A 14,856-nucleotide genomic window follows, 5' to 3' on the forward strand; every position below is an offset into this window, starting at 1 on the left:
AGATAGATAGATAGATAGATAGATAGATAGATAGATAGATAGATAGAGGTGAAGACTAACTGAAGACTTCTTTGTCAGACACCAGGAAAAGGTAAGTGCATAACCTCTAATTTAGTCACGATTGCCCCAGCCAAGACCAAAAGAGCTGTTTTACAAGGAGCAATAGTGACTTCTACACTCTAGCTTTAATGAATAAAAGGGGGAACTTGATGCAGAAAATATTCTTGCAAATATCATTGTTTAAATGGACACAGGAAAAGAAAACCATACAAGGAAATGCACTTCTACCTCCCTGTGCTAACCTTTTGCTAAAGAGCAAAAAGCTCTCAGTGGAGCTCTTGAAGGTAACATAATCTAGGTTGCTCAGAGGTCTTTCCTAGAGATCTCAACAGAGATGGCATTTGCTTCCACAGCCATGTCCCCTCTTCAGTCAGTCTTTTAGATATTGTTTCTCCTTGTTCATAAAATTCCATCCTGATGTCATCAGTGTGATGTGATCTGATGTGAGTGTGTGTGTGTGTGTGTGTGTGTGTGTGTGTGTTTTCAAAAGATTGATTGACCCTTTGGGATCCAGCTTTGGTGGCTTTGTTGGCAAGGATTTTGTTTTTGTTTTTCGAGAGAGGGTTTCTCTGTGTAGCCTTGGCTGCCCTGCACTCCTATTGTAGACCAGGCTGGCCTCAAACTCACAGAGATCCGCCGCCTGCATCTGTCTCAGAGTGCTGGGATTTCAAGTGTGTACCACCACACCTGGCTGGTGGCAAGGAATTTTAACTTTTGGGTGGCATAGTAAGTGTGCCTGGGGACAATGAATCACCCATGGTTCACAGTAATTGTTATAACAAAATTTCAATGGACAGACAGTAAAGCTGGTTGCTACAAATCAGGGGCCTCATCATACGAAGAGAAAAACCTGTTAACAATGTTTTCAAATGAGGATGGTGATAGAATTTTACTGTCATCACTCAGTTTTGTTTTGTGGATTATTTCATTGAGATTTCCTGAGCTGCCAAAAACCAGTAGAAAAAAAATCCTTTATGAGAAATTTTAAGTTTTCTAACCTTTTTGCAATCTTCTGCTTTAATTTGTTTTCTATTAGTAGATGCTCAATTGTACCGGAAAAAAAAAAAAAAAAGCAATGAGGTGGGGGTGGGAGAATGAGAATAGCGATTTTATAACTCTGATCTTGAGCAGGCCATTTCCTTTCTGTGACTCAGCTTCTTCATCAGCTGAAAGAGAGGCTTCAACTGGGTGGTTTTGATGTTTTGCCATTTTAATTAAATGTGTTGTTTTGGTAGAATTATTTGTTGTTGTTAAAAAAGGGGGAATCTGTCTTATTGACATTAGTTATTTTTCTCCATGTTTTTTTTTTTTGAGGGTGGGATTTTAATAATTAGATTTTTTTTTTTATAAGCTCTGTCCCATACACATGGAAGCATCATGGAACACTGTCAAAGTTAATATCTTTACTTGCAGATATCTACAGAAGCAGACTAACTCCTTTCTTTAAGATAAACTGAATTTTACTTTTGAACGATTTCTCCATTTACTCTTTTGTAGACTTTCTCTCAAATCTGTCTCTCCCTCTTAAGTCCTATTTCCATTACGGTGGTTCAAGCATTGATTATCTTATGTCTGGCAAAAGTTATTATCTTTCTGATTGACTGCTTGCCTCCCAACTTTTTTTCTCTGTGCATCAACTTGGAATTCTAATTAGCCTTCATATTGGCAAGCATCTTAGTTCATTTGGGTTGATATGACAAAACACCATGGGCTAATAAACAACAGAAATTTGTGTCTTACAGTTCTGAGGCTCAGAATAACTCAAAGATCGACATAGTTCTGGTGGGTTTGTCTGAAAGCCTAATTATAGATTAATTAATTCTCATCCCTACTCCATCCTGACACTCTGATGCAGTGAAACATGCAGCCCTCTATAGGCAAGGAGGAAACCTTTCTCTAGAAAATCAAATCAGGCAGCAACTTGATCTTCAACTTTCTAGCCTCCAGAAGCCACACAATCTATGTCATTACAGCAGATCAGACAGATTAAAACGTCCTTCATTATAAGTAAAACTCAAGAACAAAGTTGTTTATTGTTTCCTGCCATATTGCTAAAGATCAGAATAGCTCTCTACCACATTGTAGAGAGCTTAATTATTTCTCAAATGAATACATGCATAAATAAATCAGATATGGTCCTTTCAGCAGAAGGTCCTTTCAGAGAAGACAGCACATGTGTGAGCATGCTACAATGCACAGAGTACTTCCATCTTATGATACAGCTACAGATAAGGGTCTCTAGGAGATCAGTGAGGTGAGGGGTAAAAGAGGGGAGCTAGGAAAATTTCATTGAATAGTTGTCATGCAGGAAGTGTAGGATTTGGACTTGGAGCTGTGGGAAAAGATATGGAGTTCAGTCAGTTTGAAATAGGATGTGTAAGTGATAGAAGTAAAAACTAAGGCTATAATGAAGTCTGGGAAGCAATAATGAAAGTTCTTGAGTATCACATAAAAGAGATTTGTCTTCAGGCTTGCTCTGAAGTACAATGGATATGAAGATTACAGAATTGACCATAAAAATATGAGCCATCAATGATACTGTCTGAATTGTTTTTTTAATTAATTAACTGTCTCAAGAACTCCAAGTTCTCTAGATACAAATTATAATTCCTAACTTGTTACAATATGAAACAGCAGAAGAAAGAGGGTGGGATTTTGAGTCTTATGAAAGCAAATTCACCTTTAGGGAAAGAACTATCAGACTTCTTGCACTGAAAGGAATAGGGCAACCACAGGATTAGTTTAGAGCCTTTGTCACTGTATAATCTATTAAGCAATGAATGGTCTTAACAACAGCATAGAGTTCTCATAGAATAATCAGAACAAGTCTGGACCCCATTGCTTAACAATATAGAAAAAGTTATCAAGAAGCAGTAATCCAATTAAAAATGAGGTACAGAGCTAAATAAAGAATTATCTGTAGAGGAATACAGAATGGCGGAGAAACACTTAAAGAAATGCTCAACGTCCTCAGTCATCAGGGAGATGCAAACCAAAACGACCCTGAGAATGGCTTAGATCAAAAACTCAAGTGACAATACATGCTGGAGAGGATGTAGAGAAAGAGGAACCCTCCTCCATTGCTGTTGGGAATGTAAACTTCTACAACCACTTTTGAAATCAATCTGGTGTTTCCTGAGACAATTAGGAATAGTGCTTCCTCAAGATCTGGCTATACCACTAGGCATATATCCAAAAGATGCTCAAGTACATAACAAGTACATTTGCTCAACCATGTTTGTAGCAGCTTTATTCGTAATAGCTAGAACCTGGAAACAACCCAGATGTCCATCAGTGGAGGAATAGATACAGAAATTGTGGTACCTTTACACAATGGAATACTACTCAGCAATTAAAAACAAGGAAATCATGAAATTTACAGGCAAATGGTGGGATCTAGAAAAGATGATCCTGAGTGAGGTATCCCAGAAGCAGAAAGACACACACAGTATATACTCACTTTTAAGTGGATACGAGACATATAATATAGGATAAACATACTAAAATCTTTTCACCTAAAGAAGATAAGCAAGAAGGAGGACCCTGGGTAAGATGATCAATCCTTACCCAGAAAGACAAATGGGATGGACATTGGAAGAAAGAGAAAACAGGAAACAGGACAGGAGCCCACCACAGAGGGCCTCTGAAAGACTCAACCCAGCAGTGTATAAAAGCAGATGCTAGACTCATAACCAAACTCTGGGAAGAGTGCAAGAAATATTATGAAAGAAGGGGAAGATAGTAAGACCTGGAGGGGACAGGAGCTCCACAAGGAGAGCAACAGAACCAAAATATCTGGACACAGGGATCTTTTCTGAGACTGATACTCCAACCAAGGACCATGTATGGATATAACCTAGAACTCCTGCTCAGATGTAGCCCATGGCAACTTCAGTATCTAAGTGGGTTCCCTATTAGGGGGAAGAGGGAATGTCTCTGACATGAACTCAGTGGCTGGCTCTTTGACACCCCTCCCTCCCGCCGAGGGGGGAACATCCTTGCTAGGCCACAGAGGAGGACAATGCAGCCAGTCCTGAAGAGAACTGATAAGCTAGAGTCAGATGGAAGGGGAGGTGGACCTCCCCTATCAGTGGGCTTGGAGAAGAGGGAGGGATGGTGGGATTGGGCGGGAATAGTGAAGGAGGCTACAAGTGGAATACAAAGTGAATAAATTGTAATTAATATAAAAAATAAAAATTTAATTAAAAAAGAACCTATCTATCTATCTATCTATCTATCTATCTATCTATCTATCTATCTATCTAACATATATGTTCAGTAGAAACTATACTTCATATATTGACTTTGAGTCTTTTCTTGCTGGTAACAGCCAGTAGGATTCTCTTTTGTGATGCCAGGCAGTGGCTTGCACATCTTTCAGGAAGCAATGCTATCTGTGCGGCTACACTCGGTTCAGTGGATAAAGTGAATTACGTGCATTTTCACTTACTGGTATAATCAGTTTGTGATGAGCTTAGCAGGACAACTCTTATAAACTGATGAGAGGTCAAATGACAATCTCATGTATTAGTTGTCTTCTTCCACCTTGTTTGAGATAATGTTTCTTTGTTGTTTGCTTCTGTGTATGTCAGGCTAGCTAGCCTTTGAGCTTCCTGGGATTCTCCTGTGTCCACCTCCCATCTCCTATTAATACTGGGTTACAGAAACACACACTATCATGTCTCGCTTTATATGGGTTCTAGAGATTTAAACTCAGGTTCTTACGTTTGTATGAGAAGTCCTTTATCCATTGAACCATTTCCTCAGACACTGGACTGAGCAATACAACCTTTTCTTTCCCATGTTATATGGTTTTGGTTCAGAGGAGGCAGAACATGTTTCATTACTGTATTAAAACCAACACACGTTTGATCCATTGATTTCTCCTTTGAAGTCTTCAAGGACAAGTCCATGTTAGCTATATCTTTACCTTCCTCAGTGTTTGCCAGAATGTCTTGGGCAGAGTAAGCCCTTGGACAACATGCAAACTGAAATGCTGAATTCCATTTTTTAGGCCCGGCCCTTACCGATGTGGATCCAAATTTTAGTTTTTAAAGAGAGGAAACAAAAAAGCCTTGTGTGTTTGTTTCATGTTACTTTTTTAGCTTAAAAAAACCAACTGTGGTTATAATGTGTAGCCTTTTTACAATTCCATCCACACATTGGGAACATGTCTTCAGGGACTTTTCTCTGGCAACTCCCACATTCTTTATCAGTGCCAGAAGGGATGCTTTGGAGACTAACAGCTTGGGAATAGAATTGTACTCATTTCCCCCTAAATGCAGTACTTCATACTTGCTCACACTGAAGATCCTCTGTCACTTTTCACACAAAAATACAAGCTTGAGGGAGCCTCCTGCTATTTATGCATTCACTAAGATTTTGACATTGTGCTCACAGACAGCATTATGTTCAATTATGAATCTTATTGTTTAGAAGGTTATTTTATCCAACAAACATTTGTATACAGTTTGGTATGGAATGTTTTTTTTTTCTCAGTAACTGATAAATATTAATATGTGTGATGAAATGAATTCAACACTTTACAATTTTGATAACTGTTTCTTGAATGTAAGTGGTTTTTCTTTTAATATATTGTATTTTATATCATGCCTTTATGATTATCCTTATGGGCGGGGGGCTCCATGATACCAAAAACACCCTTATTATCCCCTATTTTGTATTTTTTTCTTTAGCCATACAAGGCAGAGGCTGGGGGAATGAGGTGGGCTAGAGAACTGGGAGGGTTTGGGAACCCTGAATTCTCATCCTACCTCCATAATCTACTTAGCAGTGCAACCCGTGTTAAACTCTCTGGTCCTTAGAGACCCGTTTTCCTCAGCTGCCTTAACAGTAAGGGAGTTACCTACCCCTGCTGTCTCACAGAGTGCTGTGATGATCAAATGGCATAATGCCTATGCATCTATTGCTTTGAAAACCTTTTAAAGCACCATTTATTGATGAATTCTAATGAGTTAAATTTTCAGAATCCTAGTGCTAAAGAGGACTATTAATTTTAGGGCATTGTAATGCTAAAATATACCCAGAATGAGCACAGCTGGGCAGAATGTTCTTTAATGTATCATGCATGCCATTTTCCTCCCAAGATCTGATAGTATCTACATAAGGCTGTACAGCCTGGAGGCTCATACCTGCGTATAATCAATTTCTTTTCATTCCATCTGCTGCTGCAATAAGCAGTTGCTCCAGTGTGCCTTCGAGATGTTCCTTACAGATAAAAATAATACGTAGGCAAGCTAAGATTTTCAAACCGTACTGTTCAACTAGACTGCAATGACATTATAGATCTTGAGATTTAGGAGATGGTAAGGCCACTCAGCATTATCTACTTACCTTTGATGGGCACTGGTCAGCGAAATCCCCTGAAAATTTCTGAGCTAAGTGTGAATATGAGTGGCACCATCCAATGGTATATTTATTTATTCTAGGGTCCCAGAATAAACAAAAAGGGGGAAAGGTGGAGGCCAGCAGAGTACCAGCATTTGTTTCTCCCTGCTTCCTGACTGTAGTTGCATTGTGCCTAGCTATCTCATGCTCCTGCTACCACACCTCCCCTATCTATGCATCATCTATTTATAACCTGTATTTCTTTTTAGAAATCATTAAATAATGATATGCAAGTGCTTATTTACTAAATATTTTCTGAAAAACTACAGTGCATCAGAAATACCAGATATGCAGTGAACAGGACACATAAGGATCATTTCCTTCTCATAGGACTTGCATTCTATTGGTTGAGGTGCAGAAAACTGAGATTTCAGTCACAATAAATTATTACTACTGTGTCTGCACCATTCATGGAAAACACTACTTTTTACATAGCATTTATATGGCTTGTGGTGAAGCACTTTAATGCTGATGTGTTAAAAGAACTCCTTTCGTTATCATCATCACATCCTCCCTTCCTCTTCCACTTCCTTTTCCTCCTCCTCTTATTTTCCTCTTGGTACTGGTGGGTTTGAACCAAGGGCTTTTGCATACACTAAGTATCCGATTACGGAGCAATATCCACAGCCTTCTTTTTTACTTTTTGTTTTGAGTCAGGGTCACATTAGGTTGTCCAGGCTGGTTTTTAACTTGCTGTGTAGCCCAGGAAAAGCCTTGAACTCATGACCCTCCTTCTTAACTTCCCTGCTTCACCAGGCATGGCTCCTCTTTATCATCTTTCTCCTTCTCCATTCAGCAAGGGCCTGGAACTCAGCTTCCAGACAGAGAATGGGCTGACCCCAGGATTGGGGTTCCGTTTCTCTTAGGAGCTGCTAGAGCACTCTATGGTGAGGCTAAGCCAGGGTGTGGAAAGCGTTTTTCCATGGAGTGTTATAGTTTAGTTCTTTTAGAATGAGTTCACTGGTGGCAGTGGAAATTTTTCTCATGTATTCCAAAACCTATGTCAATACCAAAGTTTTATAGCTCTTGGTTAAACTGCTGAGCTGAGCATGACAGAGGTATGGGTGAAAGCCCCTTGCAGCCAGTACACAGTTCTGGCAAGGCCCAGGCTCAGAGGCCCAGAAGACAGTCCCAGTGAGAAGCAGCTAAATGAAGAATCTCAGGTGGCCACAGTGGAAAGCTGATGGTATCACAGAGCACACAACCAGCCAGAACATTTACTTGAAATCAGGGAATTATAAACCTTGGCCAGTGGGAAAGATTTCAAGGGTGAATTCTGTTGATTCACTGGAGTCAAGGACACTTGATTTACATCTAGTGGTACAGTGCATTTTTCATGTAGTAGCACTGACCTATCACAAGAACACAGTACTTAATTATCCTATGGGTGGGAGAATCTCCAGTACAATTGAAGGTCACTGCTGAAAACTAAGATCTCCTTATCAGGGTGGAGCATTTCTAGGAATCCCAGATACTTGTTGAACCAGTTTTCTTATCAGGAAAGGGTTTGGCCTGTAATCTGCTGAGGGCTATGTTATGCTCCTTACAAAACCTGGGGTCACACAGATTGCGGTGGAGGTGGGATGGGAGAGAGAACCCCTTTGAGAAAAGGGAGTCCATCGTAATAGACCAAGTTCAGTTGGGTTATCCAGATTCGTTGGACTTCAACCTTATCCAGCAGAGTTACAGAGTCTTGATGCAAGAGTCAGTCATACTGCTTTGGTATCCTACAATGCACTGCAAGATGTGTGAGGCAGAGTAAATATTTAGAATATGTTCAATCAAGTGAATTCCCTTTGTTAGGGTCAGGTGACATGACATGGCACTACAATTTGAGGTTAAAAGGGTAAAAATATTTTTAAAATATATGGGAAGGTATAACCTTTGTTTGAATAACAATGGTAATTATTATGCCATTAGGAACACCTTTTAGGCCATGAATTGGCTGGGAAACGTGCAGATACTAAATCTTTACTAATCTCTTGTGATATGTATACATATATATAAGTAGATGTATATGTGTCTATCTATCTATCTATCTATCTATCTATCTATCTGTCTGTCTGTCTGTCTGTCTGTCTGTCTGTCTGTCTGTCTGTCTATCTATCTGTCTGTCTATTATGTACTAATTCTTGTAATTTTGTCCATAAGAGAGTTGAAGCTCCCATTGTGTTCAATTATCTTTCCTTTAGAAATCTGGGCAGGAAGTGACTTTGTGCAGCATTACTCATATAGATACTCAGCTCATGGTAGAATCTGTGGATAACAAAATGAAGCCAGATGTATTTGATGGACTATTCAAGACAGTTGAGAATCTCAAGGGCTTACCTGGTACTACTTATTGAGGTCAAAGTTCTTTTTTACATCTACAGTCTTTTCAAATAATACAGTTTATCTTATACTATATCCAAATCATATATTTAGGGAGCAGGAAATTTTCAAAGCATATATAATGTGAATGGACTTGTATCTATCTTTCTCAAAAATAACTTTTTCCCATTTGTATTGGTGACACAAACAAGTTGGTAATATTAAGAAATCAGAGCTAGAAATAGCATAGGACAAGGGAGGGAGATGAAACACCCATCAGTAAAACTAAAGGAAATCTTGTATTTATTACTATTTGGAAAAATTCTAACTATTGTATCTCATAAAGCAGTAAGATAACAATATTTCAAAATTTTGGGGAAACAACATAAATACAAATGGCCTTGAAGAATTTTAAAGAAAAATAGCTTCATTAATTGATCTCTATGGTGAATGGGAAGGATTATAGTGGTGGTATATAGCTCAGGTTAACCTCAAACTTTGTGTATTGCTGAGGACAGTCTTGATCCTATTGCACCCACACCTAAGTGCTGAGATTACAAGTGTGTGCTACCACACTCAATTATATGCTACATTGTAACAACTCTGCAATATTGCATTTGTCAAGATTTTCCAGAGAAAACAACCAATGGGACAGACTGTAATACAGACTTCACACCTGTACACACACACACACACACACACACACACACACACACACACACACACGGTTTCAAGAAACTGGTTTATGTAAATGTGGGGGCTTAGATTTGAAGAGCTGGCCAACAGGCAAGAACTTCTGGCAAGAGTGTATGTTGAATTTTTACTCCAAAAGAAGGTAGCCTGGAAGCAGATGTTTTTCCTCGGGCACCTCATAGCTAATACTTGTGGTTTTTAATGAATTTGATGAGGACACTTTGGTGGGTAAGTTGCACTATTCAAAGACTCTTGGTTTAAACTTTAATCACATCTAAGAAAAATAGTCTCATACTAACATGTTGTCTGGCCCCGGACCAAATAGTCAATTTGAAACAGAAACTTTACCATCACAACTAGTATATGGAAGCATGCTAGGAGAATTATACCTGAACTGGAATGCATAATTGAAACAGCTTGGATAGGCACAGTGATACAGGCTTGTAATTTCTGATCTTGGGAAGCTTAAGTGGGAGGATTGCAAATTCTAGGCCAGACTGAATTACATAATGAGACCCCATCTCAAGAAAAAGTAAAAGAATAAGAAAAAAAGAAAGACTAAATGAAGATAAGCAAGGTGTTTAAGTATGTCAGCTGTTGCCTTGAAATTTACTTAACTTATTTAAGAGATAAGTGGTGAGTGAAAAAAATTCTCCTGATTTTACAGATATTATCATAAAGAAGGTATTTCTATAGCCCCTGAGAGTGATGAATGAAAGCTTCCCAGAGAAGCAGCCTTGATGACAGAGATGGTCCTGTGAGGAAGCAAGTGTAAAAGTAACTCTAGCTTCCTTCTGGGGTCACAGTAGGTGCTTAAGGTGCAAGCAAACTTTCAGCATGAATGGGCTGTTCTGGAATGTTAGTTCTAGTTGTCAAGCAAGTTTGGCATCTTCTCCCAACATCCTGGTAACTCAAAGAGAAGCTGAGATGATCTAAGAATCAGTTACAAAGGAAGTCATTTGGACAGAACACACACCTAAGGTATAAAAAGGAATATTTATATTTTAAAAATACATCTTTGAACACGACTCACATCTTGTTTGCAAGTATATTCAGGAAATACTCTCATTGGCTAGGCTCACTTTCAACTGAGCTTAAGGGAGGGCATGCTTTTGAAATTACAAGTACCACCATCCCCACCACGAAAATAATAAAAATCAACTCTACCTCTGGGGAATACCCTCTAATTCTACCCTTTCTTTTCTTTTTCTATGAGGCAGGACTTCCTGAATGGTCCACTTACACTTGACGAGGCCATTGCAACATACAGATGGGCATGGCTGAAGCAGAGGCATCAGCATTCTGCATAGAGCTGACATAAGTGCAGGATGCCTCATGCCCTGGCCCATTTTTTATTCATTAGTTCATTACTTTCAGTACTCACATCAGTTCTTTACAAACATTCAGCATAAGGTAAACAGTATTTACAGCAATACACAGTTTGCAATTAAACAACTAACAGCAGGAAAAAGGGAGCAACAGAATGTAAGAAGGCCAGAGGGGAACGACTATTAAAATAAATCCTTTCTGCTAGTATGTGTGTGCACATGTGCCCATGCCTGACTGCATTTTAATTCCTACAAAATTAAATATGCCCTCTTTTAAAGGAAGACTATTTACAAGTAGTTCTGAAAACCATAAACATGATAGTCAAACTGGAGACTGTCTGTGAATCCATCTAGATTTCTTGTTTTAAAATTCTGAAATAGGCCTTTTCTCTATTAGAGAAAATAACTTTGGAACATTTGTCAACTTTTGGTTCAGAGTATTTTTACAAAAAGCCACAGTTCATGCTTTTGTATTTGAAAGGTGAACTGGTGAAGCACCTTGTAGAAGACACTGATGGATTATTCATTTAGTGTTTACCATGAATTGGAAAGACAATGGCAGTTACAGAGCATTCCTAGTGCTCTTTTCATTCCTTTTACCAGTTGCAACATGTGAGGAGAAATCTGGAGACACAAAGCACGTACAAATCATCAAAACATTTCAGTTAACAGTGTTGAAAAATACAATGCCTACAACAGTAGTACAGATACTGAAAACACTCCAAATACTCTTTAGCTTCAGGAATTTTTCAAGGCTACTTATAAGAAACATCAACCAATTGCCATAAATAGGAGGAAGTTACAGCACTTGAGGTTCAAGGCAATTTCTTTTTAGGATCTGTAGCTTGAAGTGCGGTTTTAGGATCCTTATTTTAACTTTAAAGATATTTAGGAATGAATTGACATATTGAAAGCAATGTCCACTTGAAAACCACTGAGAATTTAAAAAAAAAATTATGTCCTAAGCTTGTCCAGCATACATTTATTTTCAGGATACCAAATTGTTAGACAAAGAGATTCAGGTCAGCTTCAAGCCCTCAAAGCCACAGAATTTCCACCTCTTCTCTAGGCTGGCTCCAACTCCAGTCATTTCCTGTCTGAAGGTATGCTGGAGTCTACTCATGAGACATTCCACATCACTGGTACAGATCTGTGGGACACAGAGGACATCATCCAATCAAAATCAGTTTTCCATCCTTGGTCACCTGCTGCTGTGTGCATGCTGAGGGTGATGGATATTTCCTACCTGGCATTGTGCATTTGTGTGTGTTGTTGGAGTAGATTTTGGACACCAGTGTTCATTGCGATGGCTTTGGACACAGTCCACTGAACTGCTTTTGCCAGTTGCTGTCAGTTATATAGAGAAGTTTGGGCATGTAGCCAACTGAGGGCAGCTCATTGTTGGAGATGCTATATCTAGACCTACTGAGGCAAAATGTCGTTTGGTAGGGGACAATGGAGTAGAAGCATCAGCCCACAAAGAAAAAGTAATGGCAGTTAAGAATGGTCTCTCTTCCTACTTTGAAGTGCCATGTCTTTCTTTCCCCTACCATATACACACACTTGCCCTCCCATACAAAAGCAAGTCTGTAGACTTCTCAAGAACTTTTCTTTCTTATAGTCATTTATTTTCATTCAAAGTTCCCTTCTTAATTGTGGACCTGGCCACAGAGCTTGGCTGATGATCCCCAGGGGAAACCTTAAAAAAGCCTGGAGTTACTGCCACACAGAATTTAGGTACCCTTTAAAGCCCTTGCTGGGAGGTATTGACATTATTCTGGCAAGAAGCTGCTAGCAGAGAGCTGGGCCAGGCTAGAAGTGAAGTTGTGCCCTCCTTCCAATGCTCACAGTAAATCAGATTTACTTAAGTGAAAGAAACACACTGTAGGTTGCTACAAAGAGTAGAGCTCCTGTTTTAAAAAGTGTGAATAGAGAATGGAAACAGCTATAAACATACAGATAAGACACAGTGTAGATTTGGAAAAAAGTTTGAAATTACAGAGTAAGCTGTTAACAGTGGTTATCCTTGAGCGGAGACTAACTTTCACTTTTTCTTCATTATATTTCTATGTTGTTTGCAAAGATGTTTACTATGTTCAAGAATTAAAAAGAAACTGAGATGTTTTACTGACATATAGTTCAATATCCTGAACTGTAACTGAACATATGCTCCTGATACTACCATTCCATCTTTCCTTTAACTGCCAAATGGGGTATAAGGAGGCAGAACAGAATTACTTCCTAGAGGGAAATAAGGAGGCAATGGAAGCAAGAACTAACACAAAGGCCATTGAGGAAATTGTACCACTGATATTAAAATACACTTAGAGCAATCAGGTTCCCAAATGGCCAGTGCTTTGCTAAGAAGACAAAGGCTTCATTGATTTAACATTTTGGACAACATAATGTCAGATATCCACACTCAATGACACTTTCTAGGAGGCCCAGTTTGGTGAAATAATAGTGACACAATCTACAGGAAAGCTTATCTGTTTCTTGTTTTTTTTTTCCTGAAAAACAAAACAAAATGTATCATGAGCTTATTTGTTCTGAGAAGGAATCAAGAGCCTGCCCCTGCTGCTATGAAGCACCCTTGATTTTCTAGGGAATTAACACTTCCTCTTACTTCATGTGATCTTCAAGCTCTTCCCTTGAGGATAACATGCAGATAAATGGCCCACAGATCAGCTATGAGTAGCCACTCAGTCTGCATTCCAGAAGCCTTCAGCATATTGCACCATTATTTCTGTACCTTCTTTGACTCTTTTCAGAGCAGATAATGACATTAGTGATGGTGGGAGGGGCTTCCAATTTTATAAATAAAAATTTACTGATGGCTAGAGGCCTAAGACAAATGTAAGAGGACGAGTAGGGGTTAACTTGCTGGCTACTTAGTAGCTTGTATGGAAATCAAGAAAAGGAAGTGTGAAACCTCTAAGATATGTTAGAAGTAGGCTAGCCAATTCTAGTTTTCATGGGATTTCCTCAGTTTTAGCACAAAAATCTCAAATCTCAGTAAACTGTTCAGTTTTAGGCAAACTAGGACAGAAAGTCATACTATTTCTAAGAGGGTGGTCATAGATTGAATCATAATGAGACTGGAACTAAGGAAAACTTGTTTAGACCCATAAGTAATATGGCCTGCTTATACATGAAGAGGGTAAGGTCACCTATATAGAAAAGAATGCTTCATCCTTCTCATTGCCATTTGAGTTCTGCCACGTACCTTATTATCAAGACGGTGCAAGTAGGAACAGATATATTCAATACTTGCTCCAAATGGGTGAACATGAAGGAATGTGGAGATGATCCCTGTGGAGATAATGCCCCAGAGGTTACATTTCATCATGAAATCTCTTGAGATTCTAAAGACAGTGAATGAACTAATATACACAGAATGTACATATGCACATTATTCATAAACTGGTCAGTATTTTAAGTTTGTATATATTTTATTCACTTAATCTTCATAACAGCTCCATGGCATAGGTGCAGTCAATCCCCATTTCACAGATGAAAACACCAAGACATACAAAGTTTCAGCATACACTGACAAGTGGTAGAGCAGGTCTGTAAAATTCATGGCTCTTACAACTCATTGTCTTTTACTGTGCTATGTCACACATAATGATGCTAGCATGTGAGGTCATTCCCATCATTTGTCATTACTGAGAACAATTTGAATTCTAGAATTTTAACATGAATGTAGATTATTATGGGTGTTTTGGCAGTCATTACATTAGGATTCATGCTATTAGGAATTAAGAATATCTTGTGAGAAACACACATCACATACTTTGCCTTATTAACCTAGCTTGGTGGCTCTCAACTTGTAGGTTGCAACCCTTTTGGGGAGTCAAACAACACTTTTGCAGGGTTGCATATCAGGTTTCCTGCATATCAGACATTTATATTATGATTCATTGCAGTAGCAAAATCACAGTTATGAAGTAGCAATGAAATAATTTTATGGTTGGGTTCACCTTAACATGAGAAAGTGCTTTAAAGGGTCACAGCATTAGAAAGCCATTTGTATTGTATTGGGGTTTTATTTTGT

At 38.7% G+C, this 14,856-nt stretch overlaps 1 protein-coding gene across 3 annotated transcripts in view; it reads right to left on the reverse strand.

Moving 5' to 3' along the window:
* Positions 1-10,448: 10,448 nt before the first annotated feature.
* The window catches only part of Enox2 (ecto-NOX disulfide-thiol exchanger 2), a 341,843-nt gene continuing 337,435 nt past the window's right edge, over positions 10,449-14,856 (reverse strand). For all 3 annotated transcript variants that reach the window (XM_055618080.1, XM_055618078.1, XM_055618081.1), the window contains 2 exons: positions 14,026-14,111; positions 10,449-11,949 (listed from right to left, as the gene is read on the reverse strand). In XM_055618080.1, the coding sequence (XP_055474055.1) occupies positions 11,818-11,949; positions 14,026-14,111 (218 nt within the window). In that variant the 3' untranslated portion in view covers positions 10,449-11,817. The remainder of the gene's footprint in view (positions 11,950-14,025; positions 14,112-14,856) is intronic.

Source organism: Psammomys obesus, unplaced genomic scaffold, assembly GCF_907164565.1.
Source record: "Psammomys obesus unplaced genomic scaffold, mPsaObe1.curated_primary_1811, whole genome shotgun sequence".
NCBI classification, from domain to species: domain Eukaryota; kingdom Metazoa; phylum Chordata; class Mammalia; order Rodentia; family Muridae; genus Psammomys; species Psammomys obesus.